This window comes from Haliotis rufescens, unplaced genomic scaffold, assembly GCF_023055435.1.
Source record: "Haliotis rufescens isolate VD_foot unplaced genomic scaffold, xgHalRufe1.0.p SCAF_20, whole genome shotgun sequence".
Classification (NCBI taxonomy): Eukaryota; Metazoa; Mollusca; class Gastropoda; order Lepetellida; family Haliotidae; genus Haliotis; species Haliotis rufescens.
Genome location: NW_025963891.1, coordinates 17,722,231 through 17,746,437, shown reverse-complemented (window position 1 = coordinate 17,746,437; position 24,207 = coordinate 17,722,231). Strand labels below are relative to the sequence as shown.

General features: G+C 38.6%; 1 protein-coding gene across 1 annotated transcript in view; it reads right to left on the bottom strand.

Moving 5' to 3' along the window:
• The window catches only part of LOC124132807 (sphingosine kinase 2-like), a 35,628-nt gene extending 12,384 nt beyond the window's left edge, over positions 1–23,244 (bottom strand). Inside the window, exons 1-2 of the mRNA XM_046496949.2 lie at positions 22,848–23,244; positions 1,258–1,407 (exon numbers count right to left, since the gene is read on the bottom strand). Of these exons, the coding sequence (XP_046352905.2) occupies positions 1,258–1,407; positions 22,848–23,244 (547 nt within the window). The remainder of the gene's footprint in view (positions 1–1,257; positions 1,408–22,847) is intronic.
• Positions 23,245–24,207: the final 963 nt, after the last annotated feature.

Sequence of the window (24,207 nt, the reverse complement as noted above, 5' to 3'; positions counted from 1 at the left end):
GACTAACCACCGGTCTGGGTAGTCCTGTGGGTACCAGGGTCCTACTCAGTACCCACCCGATCCGAGTACCCGAGTTACCCATCCCAGCCCTACTAAAAACATACACACTGACTATGACGGTTGTTCTATCGACTATTGTATCTTCCATAGTTGTACATACCACACACACAATTCAACACTGACCAAGTTTGTTATCTTCTGTTTGTTCACCTGAAGCAATACGATTGTGCATCAAATACGAAACAGCTATTTGTCCCAAAACTTGTTCTCAAGAATGGGAAGTGTGCATTATTTACAAGGAAACTTGGTAGACATACAAAAAGCATAGCACTATGATCGCTAATATAAATAACAGAAGCTACAGCCTTGTAAGGATTCCAGGCCAGGCCCTCTCGGTCTGTTCCACAATGCTATCTTAGCGCTAACCTTATCGTAACTCCCACACTTTAACATCCACTTATGACTGTCGTTGCACTACGATCGCCTTATTGGAACGGGACCCTGTCGCTTTATCTGACTCATCTTAAACTGTTGCAAATCCAGTACTGTATCATACACTTGCGATAATCATAGTGCTTCCTGTGGCTACCACACACCTACCTGTGACTTGCATCTTGTACATGATCTCACCTCCTGCAGCATCGGCTTAACTTCCTGTGGCTACCACACACCTACCTGTGACTTGCATCTTGTACGGGATCTCGGCCTCCTGCAGCATCGGCTTAACTTCCTGTTGCAAATCCAGTACTGTATCATACACTTGCGATAATCATAGTGCTTCCTGTGGCTACCACACACCTACCTGTGACTTGCATCTTGTACATGATCTCACCTCCTGCAGCATCAGCTTAACTCCCTGTGGCTTCCACACACCTACCTGTGACTTGCATCTTGTACGGGATCTCGGCCTCCTGCAGCATCAGCCTAACTTCCTGTGGCTACCACACACCTACCTGTGACTTGCATCTTGTACGGGATCTCGGCCTCCTGCAGCATCAGCCTAACTTCCTGTGGCTACCACACACCTACCTGTGACCTGCATCTTGTACGGGATCTCGGCCTCCTGCAGCATCGGCTTAACTTCCTGTGGCTACCACACACCTACCTGTGACCTGCATCTTGTACGGGATCTCGGCCTCCTGCAGCATCAGCTTAACTCCCTGTGGCTACCACACACCTACCTGTGACTTGCATCTTGTACGGGATCTCGGCCTCCTCCAGCATCAGCCTAACTTCCTGTGGCTACCACACACCTACCTGTGACTTGCATCTTGTACGGGATCTCGGCCTCCTCCAGCATCGGCTTGACCTCATTGTTGAAGATCTGCAGTGCCTTCCCGGGGCCGCTGTGGGGGTTGATGAGGACGAGGAGTCGCCCGGGGGCTGGGGGGCAGCAGGAGTCTAGATCTGGGGACACACAGTGAGTGAGTGAGTTAGGAGAGTGTCATTCCAATCTATAAATCTCATAGTAGATACCACGAACCTACCACCTCAACTGTGTGGTGAACCGGAAGGATATCTGTGCAAGTTTATTCATGAACGAGCTGAGTTTAACAGTATTACAGTTCCATTTTGTGTCATTTTAAACGGAAACAAAAGCCCCAAATGCCACGTTTACAGATCTCATGGGAACTCTATTCTGGAATAGAATTTGTCTCCAGCAACCTATATGCTTGTGGTACGAGGCTTCTTAATGGATTGGGTGGTCAGGCTTGATAATGTTGAATCACAGGTTTGTCTGATTTTCAGAAGAGGCAGTGCAAAGATATGGTAAACACTTCATTCCTGCTGATTGACTTTCTGATAGTTAGGGTTTTTTAATCAAGTAATTTTAGCCTTTGTTGAGAAATTTTCAGTAGGACAAAAAGGGTCTGTTATCTATGGAAGAGGAGCTGTGCCAAAATGCAAACATGTTACATGGAAATTTCACTGGCATTGTGGCTATGAAATTTGAGTTTACAGTGCTGCATGTCTAGATAGCATGCTAGTTGCAATGGGCCACTGCCAAGGCTTACAAGTCAATTTGGTCAAAACACTGCATTTCTCAAGTCAATATGTATCTGACCATATGTCTTTCCTTTTTTTATCCAACTAGCCTGACCGACTCATATTAGACTATGGCATCAAGCGGTAAATCAAATAATATCAGTTTCTATTAAACATGTCATTTGTTCTCCATTTATATGAAAAACATGGAAATGTTCTGTGTTTATTTATGGCTTCTTTGAGAGGCATTTAGAAGTTGGAGTACTAAGTAAGGATAAGAATTTATGGGGGAACAACTTCTTTATTACAATTAAGAGCATTAATTGTAATAAAGAAGTTGTTCATCCATAATGTTCTGTGTTTATTTATGGCTTCTTTGAGAGGCATTTAGAAGTTGGAGTACTAAGTAAGGGTAAGAATTTATGGGGGAACAACTTCTTTATTACAATTAAGAGCATTAATTGTAATAAAGAAGTTGTTCATCCATAAATTCTTATCCTTATTTATTTATGGCATCAAGCAGTTAATCAAATAATATCAGTTTCTATTAAACACGTCATCTGTTCTCCATTTATACGAAAAACATGGAAATGTTCTGTGTTTATTTATGGCATCAAGCAGTTAATCAAATGAGATCACTTTCTCCTAAACATGTCATGGTTTTTTTGTTCTCCATTCATGTGAATATCTTGGAAAGCTTCTGTGTTTAATCCCAGGGACCAGTACATGATATGCATATAGGGCAACAAACAAACATGACAAACAAAGACATAAATACACAGGGGACAAACGAAGCATGTCATACTTCCATGTGCTGCGCATACAAACTTCATAAGAGATAGACCGCCTCTGTGGTCTAGTGGTAGAGCATCCGCCCAGAGAACGGAAGATCCGGGGTCTGATCCCCGCCGCGTCATACTAAACGATGTTAAAAGATGGGACTTCTTGTTACCCTGTCTGGTGCTCGGCATTAAGGGGCTATAACAAGGACTGGTCGGCTCAGAGTCAGTATACTGTGTCTGAGTGCGGCATGGTATCTCAGTGAGCTAGCACTATATAAATCGGCATCAGTCCGGACTAGTACAAGCAGCCACACACACACGTGCATGCATGCCGCTATATAAGTGCAATAATCTTGGACGCGACATTAAACCCCATTTCACCTCTCCTCATGAAAGATATTTTAGTTTTGTAGGTTTTGTATCTAAGTGTTGAAATTTCCACACAAAAGATCCTACAAGAGTGGAAAATATGTCTCCAACTTAACATTTTATTTCTTACAGCTCTCAATGCTACAGGCGAATCTATTTGACAGATGCAAACCCAAACACCCCAAAATGATCCTCGCAATAACTGTTTACCAAGTAGACTTTGCGTATAACTGAAGTTACATATCACGCAGGTCAATTTAACTTTAACCATAAACACGTAAAATGTTCAACTTCTCATGATCATGGTTACATTTCTTATTTAATGCCACACTCAGCAACATTCCAGCTCTATGAATCAATACATAATCGAATCTGGGCCAGAAATCAAGAGATTGATGTAATGAACAACAACATTCAATCAACCAAGTCACTGAGTGACAATCAATCCATTAAGTCATCTGTTACGACCAGCAATGGTTGCTAGGGGATGATTTTATACTGGCATCCCAAAAGGGCTGACATACTTATAGATCAACATCCATGTACATTCATATTCACTATTTCATTGAAATGGTCAGTTTCACTGATTACAAACCTCAGCAAGTCACATGAAACATATTTCTGAACAAACCTTTATTTTCATTTACATAAGGCTAAATGATGTTTCTGCCTCTGTCATGCTATAGATCAACATTCATCTGCATTTATAGTCACTATTTCTCTTCAAACCATGGCTCCATTGTCTTTGACCGTGTCAGTACACCACTTGACAATGACGGAACTACTTTTTTCGCAGTCCTTTACCTTGATGATAGAACAATTTCATGAAAAACGAGTGTTGCCAGCAGGATTCGAACCCGCGAAGTCTACACCGAAGGCCAACAAATGTAGTCTTATGCAGTACATTTTATTTTACTCTCAGCATTGTACAGTATGTGTGATTTGGTAGCTATTCATTCAACAAATTAGCTCATAATAGGCCAATATGGGCAAGAAATATTTAGGTTATTGGTAAATGTGCTCGTGTTGGTCCAAAATGAATGGTATACTTGCCCCGGGACATGCATTTCATAACCCGAGTGAGCAAAGTGCGATGTGCACATGCGAAAGGCTCAGGAAACATATTTCAAGTGCACCACTTGAGTGCTACTCACACAGTGTTCTTACAGTCAAGTATAGAGTTCCTGGATATCTTTCAAAATATCTTTAACAAAACAAAGCTATTTAAGCACTTTTGGCCCTATGAATGTTAGCCATGGTTTAATAGGTCATACCACTCGGATTCCGATGTTTAATCATTGAAATGGTCAGTTTAACTGACCATTTCAACGATTAAACATGGGATCCACATGGTCTAACCTATACTTAAGCATATCTCAAAAAAAAGAAAAAAAAGAAAAAAAAGATCAAACAAGACCTAAGTCCTGCATATATCAATAGCAGATGTTTGATTTGATTTCAAACCACAGCAAGTCACATGAAACATGAAACAGAAATAACATTTCTGAACCTCTATTTTCATTGACAACAAGCTAACTGATGTTTCTGCCTCCGTCATATCCTTTTCATTATTTATATATTCTACAGGTTCTAAGAGCTTTCCTAGCAGGAGTAGAGGCATTATAGGCTGAGACACGATATGGCTGAAATTTTGCCGATGTGACTATAAATATTCACTCACTCAAGTTGAGATGTAAGCCTGTTGTTGGAACCACATCACACTAAATTGTTGGTGACGACGTCATGAACTCTTGATGTCAGTATCTTCAATTATTTGTGTAATGTGCTCACATCACATCATGCTTCTATGATCGGCTTTGTAAACAAGAAAACAATGGGACAAGGACACAATCTTGCTAATTAGCATGAGCACAGTTATTGTGCTCAGTGAGAATCAAGGAAAATAGTTTCACCTATAGTCATGCCCCTATGGCATGATGGGAAATATACTACTCAAAAGAAGTTAAAGAACATCCAAATTTATCATGTGACTATAGTTAATCTGTCATGTGACAGTCATTTGAAAAATGTGTGTTCTTTAACTTCTTTTGAGTCGTATATATATAATTATATAACATATACTGAGTTTGAGAAAGATGTTAACTGTTGCTATAGTTACTTAAACTAGATGAACCAATTGTTGTTTCGTATCATGTTCATGTTAATGGCCATTAACCAGTTGTATCAATACCTTTTGGCAGTGACAGACCTGTGTAGTTCTCCCAGCCCACAACACATCAATTTGTGTGGTATTAAATTACTCTGTTAGTATCATAAAACAGTGTGTTAGTACCAGCTGGCAATGAACTGCCCCATGTACACCTGTCCTTTGAAAAGAATCAATACCTCTAACTGATGATGTCTCTATGTATTGGTCAGCTGGGAAAGGGAATTGGAATCCAGGGTTTGTTTGTTTGTTGTTTAATGCCACACTCAGCAATTTTCCAGCTATAGGACAGCAGTCTGAAAATAATCGAGTCTAGACCAGACAATCCAGGGATTGACATCATGAGCATCAATCCACGGGATCAATTGGGATACGATGATATGCATCAACCAAGTCAGCGAGCATGACCACCTGATCACATTAATTACCTCTTACGACAAGCATAGTCGCCTTTTACAGCAACATATGCTTGCTGAAGACCTATTCTACCCTGGATCTTCACAGGTCTACTGAAAGAAAAAACAACAACCCCAAAACAACAACAATAAAAACAAAAAAAAACAAAAAAAATCCAAAACGACCCCATAGTCTTCTCCCCTAAAAAGACTTTGGTAATAATAAGAACAATGTATTCACACCTGGAATAATAAATTACCTGTCCCTTGAGAATTAATGTTGAAAGTAACAAAACTAATTCGCTTAGATTAGATAATCCGAATTCCTCATATTCCCTAAATTGATAATAATCCTGATATCAGTTTAAGTTACATTCTACATCAGAATCCCTGATGCAGAAATGTGAATTGAAGTGTTGCGAGCAGTCAGAGATATTATATGACATGATGATAGTTATGTCATGAATATTCACTTGAAAAAAACCCCACTGTATTACATACACCAGAAGTTGCATGTAACAGTATAAATGTTATGTGTTGGACTCACACATATGGTGTGTCACTAAGCCAGATTGACATATTGTGGAAGATTTGTCAATTCTGTCATAAGATGTCATCTTGTGTATATGCCCTTAGTGTCATCTTGTGTATATGCCCATCTCATCTTGTGTATATGCCCTTAGTCTCATCTTGTGTATATGCCCATAGTCTCATCCTGTGTATATGCCCTTGATGTCATCTTGTGAATATGCCCATCTCATCGTGTATATATGCCCTTGATGTCATTTTGTGTATATGCCCTTAGTGTCATCGTGTATATATGCCCTTGATGTCATTTTGTGTATATGCCCTTAGTGTCATCTTGTGTATATGCCCATCTCATCTTGTGTATATGCCCATCTCATCCTGTGTATATGCCCATCTCATCTTGTGTATATGCCCATCTCATCCTGTGTATATGCCCATCTCATCTTGTGTATATGCCCATCTCATCATGTGTATATGCCCATCTCATCTTGTATATATATGCCCTTGATGTCATTTTGTGTATATGCCCTTAGTGTCATTATGTGTATATGACCATCTCATCTTGTATATATGCCCTTGATGTCATTTTGTGTATATGCCCTTAGTGTCATCTTGTGTATATGCCCTTGATGTCATCTTGTGTACATGCCCATCTCATCCTGTGTATATGCCCTTGATGTCATCTTGTGTCTATGCCCATCTCATCTTGTATATATGCCCTTGATGTCATTTTGTGTATATGCCCTTAGTGTCATCTTGTGTATATGCCCATCTCATCTTGTATATATGCCTTTAGTCTCATCTTGTGTATATGCCCATCTCATCCTGTGTATATGCCCTTGATGTCATCTTGTGTATATGCCCATCTCATCTTGTATATATGCCCTTGATGTCATTTTGTGTATATGCCCTTAGTGTCATCTTGTGTATATGCCCATCTCATCTTGTGTATGTGCCCTTGATGTCATCTTGTGTATATGCCCATGTCCTCAAGCACAGACCTCACATTTTGGTTTATAAGATCATTCGACAGCCTGGACGAAGTCAAAGCTATATGTTCATTATAACAAACCCAGTTCTAATCATAATGCTAATCCCTCAGAAGCAGGAAGTAGACGTGGCATCAACGTGTGGAAGTAAGACCACATGTCCTTGGGCAAGTGAACAATTTGTCTGGAGTCAACAGATCATCATCCAAAATTCAAAACAGGTACAGTCATACCTTACTTAGAAGTGAGGTGAAACGGGGTTTAACGTTGCGTCCATGACTAATGTACTTACATAGCGACGTGCATGCACAAGTGTGTGTTTGGATTGTTATTCTAGTCTGGACTAACACCAATTTTACAGTGCTAGCCCACTGAGATACCATGCTGCAGTTTAAGATGTATACCCCACAAGACACAATATACTGACTCCAAGCCGACCAGGCCTTGTTTAAGCCACTTCTATATGCCAAGCGCCAGGCAGGGTAACAAAAAGTACAATCTCTTGATGTTTTTTGGTATGATGCACCCAGGGTACGAACCTCCGATCTTCCACTCTCCAGGCAGACGATCTACAACTAGACCACAGAGATGGTCACCTTACTTAGATTAAGCTCTGTATAATGGATGACGCTCATTTTACCACATACTGATGGCAAGTGAACCAAGCTGATAAGCCAAATATATTAACAATATATACTACTCAAAAGAAATTAAAGAACATTTGATTCTTTCATATTACTACAGTTAATCAGGCGTGACAGATTAACTTCGGTAATACAGGTTGAATGTTCTTGAATTTCTTTTGAATAGTATACATGAAACATTTTAGTAGGGGGATTAGGCACATAAACACTAGCAATCCAACGTCTAGTTTAAGTTGTTCAAACACTACTTTGTTTACCGTATTCTATGTAATAAGCACCCGAGAACTCTCAATATTAGAAAAGGGGTTCACTTATTAGAATGCAATTTTGGTTAAAAAACAGATTGAAAGATCACGCAGAAAATGATCTGTGTCCATATTTTACCCCTTAGATATGTCTCTTACAAATAATATACTATGTGCTTGCCTGGCAAATACTGCTGTGGGTGCTTTTTACAGCAGGGTTACATTGAATACGGTATCTGCTAACTCAGTTTACAATGTAAACCAGTCAAACAAGTAATGATAACACGGAGACAAGGACTCCCACAATACAACAGCTAAACCTGGACTGACGCACTAGCAACACCCCATCGAACACAATGACAAAAATTATCTAGAACTCTATGGTTACACTACGAGTCATATGGTTGAATAAAGCTATGACTTAAGTCAACTTCAGCGTATGCATGACCAGATTGTTTAATACATGTATCTAAATATGTTTTGCAAGTGCTGTGTTAAAAATAAATTCCCAATCAGACATTTTGTATCTCTTGAGACCTACAGTGGGTACCCTGGTAGGGTCGGGTAATAGGGGGGTGGGTACCGGGGTAGTAAATTTGGACTCGTCCCAGCCCTCATGTCTTCAGCATAATGAGCAAACGCTTGAACCACCAGGCTAAAATATCAGTAACGTCATCAGACATAATCAACCATGTCCTGATATCCCAACATTTGCCACAGGTGAAGGAACCAGCATAATCAATCACACATGCAGAACTAAAGTCATTGGCCCCAGGTAGAGATCAGATGGCGCAACCCAGAGTTGTACCAAGCCTTAACACCTAGGGTCACTGTGACTCCAGAACAAATATATTGAAGGTTTCTTCAAACAGTGGATCATCCTGATATTACAGCACATGAGTCCTGATTTAGTCTTTGTTTGATGTTTTGATCTTGATACTTTATTTGAAGTTGCATGTTTTTTTCACAATGCTTAATGTGTGATGTTTTGATCATGATATTTTTTTATTCATAATTTGATGCTTTGTTCACCATACTTTATTTAATATTTGAAAGATTGACCATATTTTTAATCATTTTCTATCATGATCGTGAGTTATAACAGCAACCGAGTCATGGCTTATACCTTATTTGATGTTTTGATCACTTTATTTGATGTTTCGATCACACTTGATTTGTTATTTTGATCACTTTATTTGATGTTTTGATCACTTTATTTGATGTTTCGATCCCACTTAATTTTTATTTTGATCACTTTATTTGATGTTTTGATCACTTTATTTGATGTTTTTCGATCACACTTCATTTGATATTTTGATCACTTTATTTGATGATTTGATCACTTTATTTGATGTTTTGATCACACTTAATTTGATATTTTGATCACTTTATTTGATGTTTTGATCACACTTAATTTGATATTTTGATCACTTTATTTGATGTTTTGATCACACTTAATTTGATATTTTGATCACTTTATTTGATGTTTTGATCACACTGAATTTGATATTTTGATCACTTTATTTGATGTTTTGATCACACTTAATTCAATATTTTGATCACACTTAATTTGATGTTTTGATCACATTTCATGTGATGTTTTCAACAAGAATGCCTGCTTCATCGCACTGTTGACAATTGACCTTAGGCTCCACTTAAACAGGGAACCATATACAAATTGACATACCAGATAAAACTGTTGGATTGTTTGCTTGTGAGTGTCATTTAGATATCACAGTGTCAGGTATGTAGGGCAAATCCTGGGGACCACTGGTTATAGCTGCACACTGACCTCAATCTTTGACTAAGCTTGACCGAAACATCTTTCAAGCAGGGCCCAATCCCAGAGGAGGTATATACCAAGTTTAATGATAATTGCATCAAAAGGTTTTGAGAAAGTCTAACCACAAGCTGTTGTGTATTTCTATCCCATGACATTTGACCTTTTCAATACATCTGCTAAAAGAATTCCCCAGTGCCAATTGGAGGAAGTCCATGAAAGAAGATAATCTTTGTGTTGTCAGTAGAAAAATCACCTGCAGTGGCAGTCAAATTCCAAGAAAAGCAGACGATACTAATTCATATTCAAAGAGTTATGTTTTTATCTGAGAGAAAGACTATTTCTAGGTTTTTCAGAACTGTTTGTAAAAGATATATACACCAGCTTGCTGTAACAACATCATCATCATCATCATCATCATCATCATCATGACTTTCTAGTGACAAGTGCATGTTGTACTGACTAACCTCAGGCCCTTCCCTAGCACCAGGGGTCCGGAAACCGTCATATGCGCCGGACATGTCCGATTTGGAATCTCAAATGTCCGTTTTAAAATATTGCTTACCGGACATTTTAAAAAGTATTGTCCAGACATTCTTAAATTTTGACCGGACATGATCAACAGTTAGGACTGAGCAGTTTCTGTCTGCAGTTGCAACACAATGAAGATTAACTACACTGACAAGCTTTGTTTGTTTTGATTGCTGTAAATACATCGTACCTACATGATAGTCCAATCGGTCAATCACTGTAATAGGCAATAAACTGAGTTGACACTGATTAATCGAGGATTAATTACGATACGTAACCTCAGACAAGAAGCGAAAGCGTGACGACAGCCAGTCGACCGATGCAGATCAGTCGAGCGGATCTGCCAAACCCTCAAAGTCTGGACGATCATTTTGTAAGTCGTGGCTAACGACTTTCACTTGGTTGACATACAATAAGGATTTGCAGATTTTATTGTTTTCAGTAGCTAGTCGTATATTGAATCTTGATTGACCGCCATTTTGCTTTCTCGGACGATCGATATCCAATTTTTTTATGGTAAAAAATTAAGTACAGATGAAAAAAGTATTCAAATAACTATTGCTATCAATGATATTTTAGTATTTGTGATTAAATTATCTGTCTTGTTTTTAAAAAAATCTTTAGTTTAAAAAAAAACTTTTCCCATGAGGTCACGTGATAACCAAATATGGGATAATAGTCTCGATCCAAATGTTACAACGCGTACACTTGAGCAGACTCATGAATATTAATTAGACCGTTCACTACGTTAACAGATCGTTATTATAACAGAAACACACGTATGTTTTCCATGTAAATCTAAAATGATATTATTTGTTATTAATTGTCCGGTGAATTAAACAATTTAAATTGAAACAATTCATAATTCATTATATTATGAATACGTAAACTTGTAATGTGTGTGGAAAGTCGTACTAAAATACGCTATTTGAAGGGTGTGTGGCCTAAATGCAAATGTCCGATTGGGATTTTAAATTTTCCGGACCCCTGCCTAGCACCCTAACACATCTGAACCGTTTGTTGTTTAACGCCACACTCAGCAATACTCAAGCTATATGACGGTGGTCTGTAAATAATAGTGTCTGGACCAGACAATCCAGTGATTCATGCCAATCCACCAAGGTGGGATACCATGACATGCATCAACCAAGTCAGCGAGTCTGATCACCACTCCCATTTGTCGCCTCTCACGACAAGCATGGGTTCTAACCCGGATCTTCACGGGTCCGTTCATCTAGAGAATAATTCACATATAATCCAGTGAAAAGAAGAAAGACCAGGAGTGAGTGAGTGAGTGAGCTTGGTTTAACGCCGCTTTTAGCAATATCCCAGCAATATCACGGCGTGGGACATCAGAAATGAGCTTCACACATAGTACCCATGTCGGGAATCAAACCTGCGTTTTCAGTGGACAAGCAAACACTTTAACCACTAGGTTACCTACCGCCCCTTTTAAGACCAGGAGGATACACATGCAATATCTAGAGTCAACTATACACTTTATTTGTTTACTCTTATGTTGTTGCCATTTATCAAGTATAACTGAACAAATAGATGACACACCAACTTCCTTAATGTACATGATACATGAGGGCTCCTACCATCAGTTATCAGCCTCGGCTCAACACCTGATCGTTAGGCTTGAGCAGGTTCCCAGCTTGCTGTCAATCCTGAGGCAAAACTGGGTCATGATCACTGATAATGTACTGGTCAAATGTGAAGATGAAAACAAGTTACTTTACACATTCACAAGATGTGAATCCAGTGTTCCATTCAATCAGGTATTTTGAGACAGGGCGAAGTTATGGCCACACCGTGCACACATGTACATTAGTACACAGGGGAAGGCTAGGGTTGTGTTCAGGGTGAAAACACATTGATTTCTCTATTTACTGTTTACATTGACTTTCAGATTCAAATTCACGTGTTTACGCTAGCTGAAGTGACTCGCTAGCACCTACACACTGATAGGCTCCAGACCTGGTGAGACGGCCATATTGAAAAGAAATGGAGAGTCATTTGGGGTTTTTCTCAGGGGTTTAAGGACTCATGCCTCTAGGCAATTTGAAACACTGTTTATTTCACACGTTTCAGTCTGCAATTTTATTCCCTCGCCAACTGAAGCTAAGTACGTGTATTAAGGAAAGCTCTACTGCTTCAGATGAGCCTTATCATAAATATTACTTGTTTGGAAACCCTGGAAGTTGACGTCACAGACAGATAGGCGTCTACCATGTTGTATTTAAGCTAGCCTGACCATCATCCATCATGGCTGGTGTCATGTCCCTCCCTTATCATGCTAATGCTTGTCCAGTTTTCTGATGACCCTCAAAATGTTGTCAATTTGCCAAAATATGTTTTTATCACACAGGAGTCATCAGAAGATGACAAGTCACTCCCCCCACCCCAACCATACCTGAGGTACCCACTGTAGTTCTCAAGAGATAGGTTAAAAAGGTCGGATTGGGAACAGTTTGACCGTAGCCCTGGAAAAATGTATTCAGATACAAGTATAAAACAATCTGGTCATGCATGTACACTGAAGTTGACTGAAGTTTTATCTTTATTTAAACATGTAAAAGTCAGAAGGAATGGATGCATAGTCAGAAAGAAATGCGAACATTAGTGACTTGTAGTGTAACCATAGAGTTCTAGATAATTTTTGTCATTAAACAATATATCACATGACTAACCACGGGTCCGGTTAGTCCTGTGGGTACCCGGGTCATACATAGGACCTACCCGACCCGAGTACCCGAGTTACCCGTCCCAGCCCTATAACATTCCATGATGCATGTCCCAAAACACTATTCAACAATGCCTTCAAAAGTCAGAAGTGTATTAAAGCGTGAGAAAAAAAATCATATTTCCTCTTCATTGAATAAATGTCCCTGTGAATGGGAAACTGAGCCATAAATACTGTTTCATACCATACATAGTCACATGTCTCAGTTATTTACACATGCAGAGTAGATTGTTGTGGCTAGGAAAACTGTGAAAGTCGGGAACACCATGCAGTCCACTGGTAGCGGAACCCCACAATGAGACTCACACTGTGAACAGCAGGCAGTTATCTACCCCTGCTGAGAGAGGCTGACAAGACTGAAACAATGTCAGTAAAAATTCTCAAATTGGAAGCAAAAATGTCCTAGATCATGTATATAGAATTATAGCAAATATCTTCCTTTGTGAAGTTGACATATATTTCCCTGATAACAGAACAATAACGAGGAAGAGGTATTATTGTATTGAATGCAATGTTAAAAAACCCTCTAAATTTCAGAAAATTTCACTTAAGGTAACATAAATAGTTTTGGGGATATTTGTATGAAGTTGAGTGCTCAGTCTTCACTATGACATATATTCCCCCAAAATATTCATGATCCATAATATTTCTTGTTCAGTATATAAAACTTAAAAAATCAAATTTTGCACAAAATAATTATTTTTTCCCTCATTTGCCTTTAGACATGTCAGAGGGCACTTAGTTTGGAATCCTAGATAAATAATCAACCATGAAAAGATTATCATCACATACAGGATATTTTTCACACACTGTTTTTCACAATGTCTGTCAGTGCTTTTATTGTGGTTAAGTAATTTTTGAAAATCCCACGGATGATGAAGTATTTAGATCTTAAAGCATTCTACATCAATCTGACTGGTTGGATGAAAGGTCGCTCTGACATGTCCTGTAATGGGATGTCCTAAGATCGCTGTTTAGCGATAGCGGGAACTAGGATCTGATTTTAATGAGATTGCATTCTACACCCGTTTTATATTCACTCTTTTCATCAAGAAGGGTTAATGCACTTGCCCACTACAGTACCATGTTTACCTGAATACTAACTTCAATCCCGGATATGTTTGCTGCAGTAGTTAAACTTGTCTCATGTTAAATCTACTCTAACCTATTCACTGCATTGTTAGTTTAACCCGATCGTAGGCAAAGTCTTTTCTTAGTGACATGTAAGTTTGCATTTGGCTGAATAAATGAAATCTTATAAAAAATTAACTGTCATTTTATTTATGGTTACAGAATTTGTCAAAAACAAAATTAAAACCTCGCCTAGACACGCAAGAAGCCTTGTGATTTGGTCCTGATCAGTCTTCTTGTAGTTGTACAGTTGTACACCCATACTATCACATTGAGGTTTTATCGTGTAACATTGTGTGCATAACACATGTACTCATGTGACTGAGTGAGTCCAAGATTATTGCACTGATATAGAAACGTGCATGCACATGTGTGTGTGCCTGTGTGCGTGCGTGAGTGAGTGCCTGCGTGCGTGAGTAAATTCAACCACCCATGAAGATCCAGGTAGAATAGGTCTTCAGGAGCCCGTTCTTGCCATAAAAGGCGACTATGCTTGTCATAAGAGACGATAAACGGGATCGGGTGGTCAGGCTCGCTGACTTGGTTGATGCATGTCATCGTATTCCAATTACGTGGATCGTCGCTCTGGATGTCAATCACTGGATTGTCTGGTCCAGATTCGATTATTTACAGACCGCCATCATATAGATGGAATATTGCTGAGTGTGTCATTAAACAACAAACAAACAAATACGAGTATTAAGTATTCACTGGCTCAAAACATTATCTAAAGCACTGTTGTATGTCAGGACACCCTTCCCTCCAACCCCCTCAATGTCTAACACTATCCTGTTAGTGTAGGTTCTGTGCCCAGAAACTCATTATTAGTCAGTAAATACAAATATATACCCCCTTTATGTAATTAGAGAATATATCATAGGGGGTATATATCATTATTTACTGACCAATGACAAGTACCTGTGGTTCTGAGTATCTTTGACCTATCACTGGCCTATTTATAGTCATAGATCATGAGGCTACCCAATAACAACCTGACACAAAATTGATGTATAAAGTCTGAGCTAGACATTTTATTTTTGAATCTCAGCATCCTTCTGTAGCATCCTTTCGTGACATCCTTCTAGAGCTTCCTTGTTGGATACTGATGAATGAGATTCTCCCACTATGTAGACAGCAATAATGGTGTAACAAGACCTTGTACATGGATCATGGATAAAGCTAACAAAATATACCGTATATGACCGTAGATAAGGCGATCTCATAGTTAAGCCGAGGTATTAACTTGGTCCTTGAAATATGTATCAAAATGTTATGTGCAGTAGATAAGCCGGACCCCCAACTTAAAACCACATCTCGTCATGATCTGTCATCGGAAATAGAATATCAACAAGTCCGTATTGAATTACGCAAGTTAATCCTGTCATTACACTATCGGTAATAAAAAGTGTTTATTGTATATCTGGACTCATGTTTGTAATCTACTTAATTTATTTTATTTATTTTAATCAAACTTTCATTAAATAATATTTAGATTAATTTCGGTTTCCATCCGCTATGTACAACTTCCGTTTACCCCATTCCATAAGGTCCACTTTACCACCTCACCATTATTTACAGTAACAACGATCATATTACCGCTATTGACACCATGAAATGAACCTTAGTTGACAGAAATTGAACACATATATCATAACTGCCATACTTTGACTCATTAAAAGTAATATTTGTTGTAGTTTGACAATTAAATGTCAACATATAGTTTATGCAATGGAAATAGCAAGATCACGCGAAACCTCAATGCTGATTTGTCAAATTGTTCCAAGCCAAAATATTATCCGACAAAACACAAAAGTGCTACCACATAACCCTGGTAATGGTTATCATTTTTTTGGAAAAGATCAAATATTATCTTTAGAATCTTTCAAATTATTTGAATCATGTATATATATATATATATATATATATATATATATATATATATATATATATATATTGTTAAATAATGTATTGAATGATGAAATACTATATTTATCTGCAACTGTAAAATCAATATCTCGCTTGAGTAAAATAACACTTTATGCCTTAACTCATTTCAGTCTGCCGAAGTGAAACCTTGGCTTTCCGAGTAAGATCATTAACATCTCAAAGAAACTATGTGACACACGTAGATCATTAGTCTTTCCTTGTCAAACTACATGTTTACATCATCTCATGATCTGCCGAAGTTGCCATTTTCACTTGACTCTCCATAAATAATTTCAAAGTTCCTTACAGGACATTTGAGGGTCCTGTAAAATAATAAAATGGCATGGTGTACTGTACTCTAAGATTTGATAACTACTTTAATTATAGGATCTTTATATTTCTTTTCAAAATTCAGTTCAAAGAATACTACTGTGTTTCCTGAGGGATGCACCATAATTTATTTCTGTGATCCATTCGTACGCCCAGGACGCACATTTATGCGTCTTGTAAAACCCGCTCACTGGATGAAATATTTCTTAGACAAGAAAATGGAAATATCCTCCAGAACATTATATAAATTTACAGTATTTGTTTCATTTTAAAAAAAACAACAAAAAAACACACCCCAACCCAACGAGACTGTTACCACTGTTTCGCTGTGCAGAGTTGCGTCCCTTGGGCACGCCAGAAACCTATGATTGTGGGTTCAAATCCCAGTTCGCCCCAATTATGTTTCTAGGTTTGTAAGCACCATACCCGTGCTCGTGGGTTTCACCGACGTGGTAAACGTCTGAGACCTGCATCACTTCGGGCTTTCCTCCCACATTAAGCATGTTAAGCTGACACGCAGTGATATAACTGTAATACTGTTAAAAGCGGCGTTAAACCCAACTCACTCACTCACTCTTTTGTCCATCCAGCAACTTTTGACTTCTCTGAAACAACTGAAGGAATGAACTGTAACACTGAACATGAACTAATATTTCAGTGTTTAAACCAAATAAAACAAAAGTCAAATAGCTGCCTTTCAGAAAACACATGACCCAGAGAGCTGTGACAGAGAATGTTACCATGGTTACCAGAATGACATTTTGCCATAAAATTTGAAACTGACATTAACAAATGATTAAGCTGAAAAGCAATCAAATGCAAAAATCTCCTTCTCAAAGCCCACCAGTCACATTGAAACAAAGATGCTATAGAGTGACTTTCTGAAGCTCAAAGTTGAAATAGACATCATCTGCATGGAGATTATCTAGACCTGCCCAGAGATATACACCGCACTCAGCAATATTCCATCTATATGACTGCGGTCTGTAAATAATCAAGTCAGGACCAGAAAATCCAGTGATTGACATCATGAGCATCGATCCATGCAATTTGGATACGATGACATGCATCAACCAAACATGTACCACAAGTATAGGATATTAAAAGAGCTTCCCATTTCGTACGATTGTTTTTTGTTCGTTGTGTAACGCCACACTCAGCAATATTCCAGCTATATGACGGCGGGATGCAAATAATCGATTGGTTGACATCATGAGCATCAATCTACGCAATTGGGATACGATAACCTGCATCAACCAAGCCAGCGAGCCTGACCACCTGATCCTGTTAGTCGCCTCTTACGACAAGCATAGTCATTTTTATGGCAAGCATGGGTTGCTGAAGACCTATTCTACCCCAGATCTTCACGGGTAGCTCGAGCTTGAAACAGACTAGTGCCCAAAGTCACAGACTGGCATCACTGTCAGTAGATTTCAGTGTACTTATGTGAGTGAGTGAGTGAGTGAGTGAGTTGGGTTTAACGCCGCTTTTAACAGTATTCCACTTATATCGCGGCTGTACTTATGTGGACTGTTGTCAGCTGAGCTTACTTAGACTGAAAGAAATTCTGTAATAGACTGGGACTACAGACAAGTGGCTAAAAACGAAAACACAGTACTTGGGGATAATAAGAAGTGTATTTTTGCACAATTTTGTTTATATTTGTCCTTCTTGATGTTCAAGACAAAATATCAAAACTACAAAACATCAAGCTGAGAAATTCTAGATTTTACGAGAGATATCACAAGCAAGAAAGAGTCTAATGGCTACACATAAAGATAATGGTAATATCCAAATTCTTGATGTGGTCAAAGAATTTCATGATATCATCACGAACATGAAAAGCTAAGATCAAATTTCACACGAATGGTTATGTTGATAGATGTGTTAGTGTTCACACAGCTAAAGGTATGATAATAACACCCAACAGTTATTGCCAAACTGCCATAAAGATCTTCTGCTATTTACGGTCCATAGGATTGGTCATTTTTTTATTAAACATGTTACACTGCCATTTGACATGTTACTCGCTCTTTCAGTTTTCTATTGAGTATGTTACCATGGATATGACATTCTTCTTAAATATTTCTATAAAATGCTGTTTCCGGTGACTTGAGTCTGTTGTAGATGTCCCAAGAGTGTCACATGTTGCACATGAGTCCAAGTTGCAAGAGAAATGTAGCATTTTGTGCATTATTCCCTGAAGTAGACTTCATGATGTGATAATATAAGTTGTTGCAGGATCACGAGGGGTACATGGGGTTTTATGCGTCCCTCGTTTGGTTTTATACCACTCGAGGATCACGAGGGGTACATGGGGTTTTATGTGTCCCTCGATAGGTTTTATACCACCCGAGGATCACAAGGGGTACATGGGGTTTTATGCATCCCTCGTTAGGTTTTATACCACTCGAGGATCACGAGGGGTACATGGGGTTTTATGCGTCCCTCGTTAGGTTTTATACCACTCGAGGATCACGAGGGGTACATGGGGTTTTATGCGTCCCTCGTTAGGTTTTATACCTCTCGAGGATCACGAGGGGTACATGGGGTTTTATGCGTCCCTCGTTTTATACCACGAGCCGGAAGCATAAAACCCCATGTACCCCTCGTGATCCTGCTGCAACAAATTTATTCGTTTTGATAGTTTGTTAGGCTTTATGAAACTTAACGCGGGACACATAAAACACCATGTACCCCTCGTGATCCTGCTACAACTTTATTTCACCGACATGTTTTAATGTGACATTGTAAAAGATTTAACACAAATTTAAAATTGATAGAAAACAGCTGTCCGATTGAGATGAGGTTAACTTGTGCTATGTCACGTGACTCCATTGACTTGGGAAAAGCGTGCAGCTTTTTGTATCGAAGCGGGGTATAAGGGATTATTTCTGCCTCTCAGATATCCACGTGCAGCCTGCATTGCTCGTGAAGGGATATAAGAGATTTATTTCCCTCCAAGACGGGTTACACTGTATTTTATCAAGATCACGTGGACCAATCAGATCTCATTATTCTGTTATGGAGGTATGATAACTGGATTTGACCAGTAAATAAAGTCATTAAGCACATGGTAAGGAGTGAGTGTGTGAGTGAGTTGGGTCACATTACAGTCTGTCAGATTGATGTGGGAGGAAAGTTCAAACTGATTCAGGTCTTAGACATTTCCCACTTTGTTGAAACCCACAAGCACAGTGCTGACAAACCTAGAAACATAATCGGGGCAAACCATGATTCGATCCCATCTCATGGGTCTGCCTTGCTATTTCTGCGCCTCAGACCACTGGGCCACCCATGCCCCAAATTCCGGAAATAAAATCCTTCGGAATCAACAGATTCGAGTGATTTCTCTGACTTATGCCATGTTACAGTTTATATACAATGGCTCTACAATTTTGTATAATGACCTATAGTTGCATCAGTTTTACTAGTTTAAAATGCACTTTCAGAATGGCCTGTCAATTCCTGGCTCGGAATCAATAGCAAGAAGATAAGTGCAACGCCAACATATTAATGGTTTAACATGTATTTCCTGAAACCAATTTCCATGGCAAAGCCTATAACGATGTAAAATTAGTGGTAAGCTAACACCATTGATCATATTTATACACACTTTACATTCTGAGTAAATACGGTGAGTGACAGTCCTACATGGACTAATCTATCATTTAGTCAACCAAGCTCTGGTGAACTGTTTAAACACAGAAATATATATTACTCAATCCCACTTCTTCAGAACTCTTCACTAAATCTAGGTTTGCTATTAGCAAGCAGAATTCAGTCATAAATACCGATTAGAGACAGTGAAAAAATGTTTGTTTGTTTGTTTGTTCTATAACGCTGCACTCAGCAATATTCTAGCTATATGATGGCAGTCTGTAAATAATCGAGTCTGGACCAGACAATCCTGTGATTGATATCATAAGCATCGATCCACGCAAGTGGGTGAGTGAGTGAGTTGGGTTTATCGCCGCTTTTGACAGTATTCCAGTTATATCACCGCGTGTCAACTTTATGTTGGATGAAAACCCGAAGTGATGTAGGTCTCAGACGTTTACCACTTCGGTGAAACCCACGAGCACGGGTATGGTGCTGACAAACCTAGAAACATCATGGAAGCGAACCGGGATTCAAACCCACAATCATAAGTTTCTGGCGAGCCCAAGGGACTCAACTCTGCACAGCGAATCGCGGCGCCTTAGACGACTGGGCCACCCATGCCCCCCCATAAAATAGGATGAAAGAAGAAAGAAGAGACGCATAGTGTGCATGTGATAAGTTCAAAAATATAGAAAGAGTTTGTAATACTTTGTTGTATATTATATTAGAAAAGTGATTATAAAAGAGTGACTATACATGACATAGAAGTAATTAACTATATAGTATAAGTATAAGAGTCAAACGCATTAGGCATTCAGAAACTTAGGATCAGTTAAGAATCTTCTCTTAAGTGAGTGCTCAGTTTTAGAAGATGAAAAACATTTACTCTTGCTCCATCGCCATTATAATGATATACTGTATTCGATGTAATAAGCGCCCCGCTCTAATAAGCGCCCACAGTGATATTTGCTAATATATTGGCTAGTGATCAATCCCAATCAGCACCCCTTCTGATTGATCAATGTAACACAAGACTTATTTATTCGTGTATAATACGCACTCATGTATTATATCACCCTTAGTTCTTGAAAAATATATCTGTCGTATGTAAACATTTCAGGCTGTTAGCACAAACCACGAAATATACGATCTTTCAACTCAAAATAATATTCTAATAAGCGCCCCCTATTTCTAATTTTGAGAGCGCCTTTGGCGCTTATTACGTTGAATATGGTATATGCTCTTAACATTTTCCCTCTATTCATGCTAGTATGATGAATTCTAATAATATAAGATCCACTTGTTTATTAAATAATAAGAAACAATTTTTATGCTTGCAAAATTTGTGTTTAAGTTCCATTGGAATATGGAACAATAAGTTATAACCAGTGCATATGTGTACATTATATAAGTAAATGCAATTGTTTTATGGGTGTTTAAAGAAATAATAAAAGATTGTCATTGGTAATATTATTATAACATTAACTATCTCCATCATCACACAAACACCTTACTCCCTAACTATTTACCACCCATAGTTAGCAGAATATCTTGGAGCTTATTGACTTTATTCGGTTAATACTTTGAATACTAAATCCCCATTAAATTTACTTTCTTCAAATCGCAATCTTTAAGCAATGTCTGAGTGACTAAATGTCACTCCAGTTGTTCTGGTTTATTGCTGATGACTGGACAAACACTGTAAATAATTTAACATCCTTATCAATTTCAGTTCCCCAATAAACATGCTATCTGCTTCTGACTTAATTACTAGGCTCTTGCAATTAACCTGGTTATCAACCCGCTTCGTCTAATTTTTTAAAACAAGTAAACAGTAGCTATTAGATAACCCAGGTATAGTCAGGGATGACAAACAGATTATATGGGCCTGTGACTACACGGATTACACTGAGCCATGGAGAAACCATTCATGTATGTGTTAGACAACCCATGCATAGTGAAGCTCTAAAAATGAGACGACCCAGGTTGTAATCTGAACCTGTGCATAGTTACATCTCTAAGTAATAAACTTTGTTTCTCAGCACTTGTCCAAATACAATGCAAGAATATTTGACTTACTGTATTCGACATAATAAGCGCCCAGGGCGCTCTCAAAATTAGAAATGGGGGCTCTTATTAGAATATTATTTTGGTGAAAAACAACAGAGTTGAAAGATTGTACATTTTCGTGGTTGGAGCGGGGCGCTTATTATGTCAAATACGGTAGCACTAAAACTAAGAATTTTTGCACTTGCCAGATAGATACCCATAGCCTAATATGAGCAAGGTGTTCTGCTGGGATTACAAGTGGCTAAATATCCCTATAACTGTTAACTTATGAGTCAAATTATCAGTCAACAACAATTCTTCCTGAAGCAAATGTTTAAAACAGTAATGTGCACTACATAGATCTAAAATTGAAGGCATAACCTTATATTATTCATTTTAATTAACAACTAATATTCATAACAATGTTCATATCTGCAACATGCTTAATCATGTTAATATTGTATACATAATGAAATTACTTGGTTTACGAATATTAACTATCCATATCTTATTTGCAAGTTGACAGTGTGTTATTTATGAATGTGATCTGTATATGCGTGATAGGTGACGTATAGTGAAGTTATCGTTATCAATCATATTCATAATGTGGGAGATATAGACCTACTATTGACATTGGTCGACTTACCTTCGCCATTCAAGGGAATGCTCCGTGACAAACAGTTGATGACATTCCGCCATTTTTCTGCAAGTTTGAGATTGTCATCGAAGGAGGAAAACTTCTGCACCTCAAAGATGACGGGTACTCTCTTCCGCGTAGATTTGGAGCTGAACACTTTTTGTTTGAACGGGTAGGAGAAAATAGTGATGAAAGCCGATGCACAACCAAGCGATCTTTGGCACCGGCAGCCGATTACATCGCTCAAATGAACGACTTTTACTTCACTTGCACCTTCTTTGTCTGTTAGAAGGCTGTAGAAAATCCCTGTGCGACTCAGTGAGACTTTGTACACATTTCGTTTCTTTGGGTAAAGTCCGAACTCGCTTGACAGCAGTACTTCGCCGCGTATCGTCGCCATTTTCATTACTGAAGCATGTTCGGTCATGTGATATGTTATTCTTGTCACGTGATTTCTTGACCTTCAGGGTTCACGCAGGCGATACGACGTTTTTTAATCAGAGGCTGATGATGATGGGAAGATAATAGCATGTCTGATCAAGGTTGTGATAATCTACAAAACTAAAGTATATATCTTTTATTCGACCATACGTTTGTCAGTTACCCGCTGTTTCACTGATTTCCATGGCATCAGGAGATCCATGGTTTTAATATATATTATATTCGTATTCATGTCATATAATGTTTACGATACGAGTGTCTAAATTCTGGTATTTCACGTCACAATAAGAATCGTCCGGATGGCGGAAACAATACACTGTTGCCTCGTGACGTAATATGACCCTAGGGTACATATGATTTTTATTAACCCCGATATGTTTGCGCTTGTATGAGAGTAATATGTCACACTAGAAATGACGTCAGAGCTGAAGATTGTTGACGTCATTCGACAAATTGTGTAAATAATCGAGTCAGGACCAGACAATCCAGTGATTAATATCATGAGCATCGATCCATGCAATTGGGATCGATGACATGCATCAACCAAGTCAGCGAGCCTGACCACCCGATCCCGTTAGTCGCCTTTTACGACAAGCATAGTCACCGTTTACGGCAAGCGTGGGTTGCTGAAGACCTATTCTACCCCGGAATCAAGAGAATCATTTAATATGTATATCTTGAAACTGGTGTTACGGACAATCTGTTTCCTTCTTCTTCCTTTTTATCGCAAACAATCCCTGGCATCAGATATAGAGGGTCTCTGCTGCCATGTACGAAATTAAGTTTATTAAAATACTTGGTTTGTTTTATTGTTTGTTGTTTAACGCCGCACTCAGCAATATTCCAGCTATATGACGGCGGTCAGTAAATAATCGAGTCTGGACCAGACAATCCAGTGATTGACATTATAAGCATCGATCCACGCAAT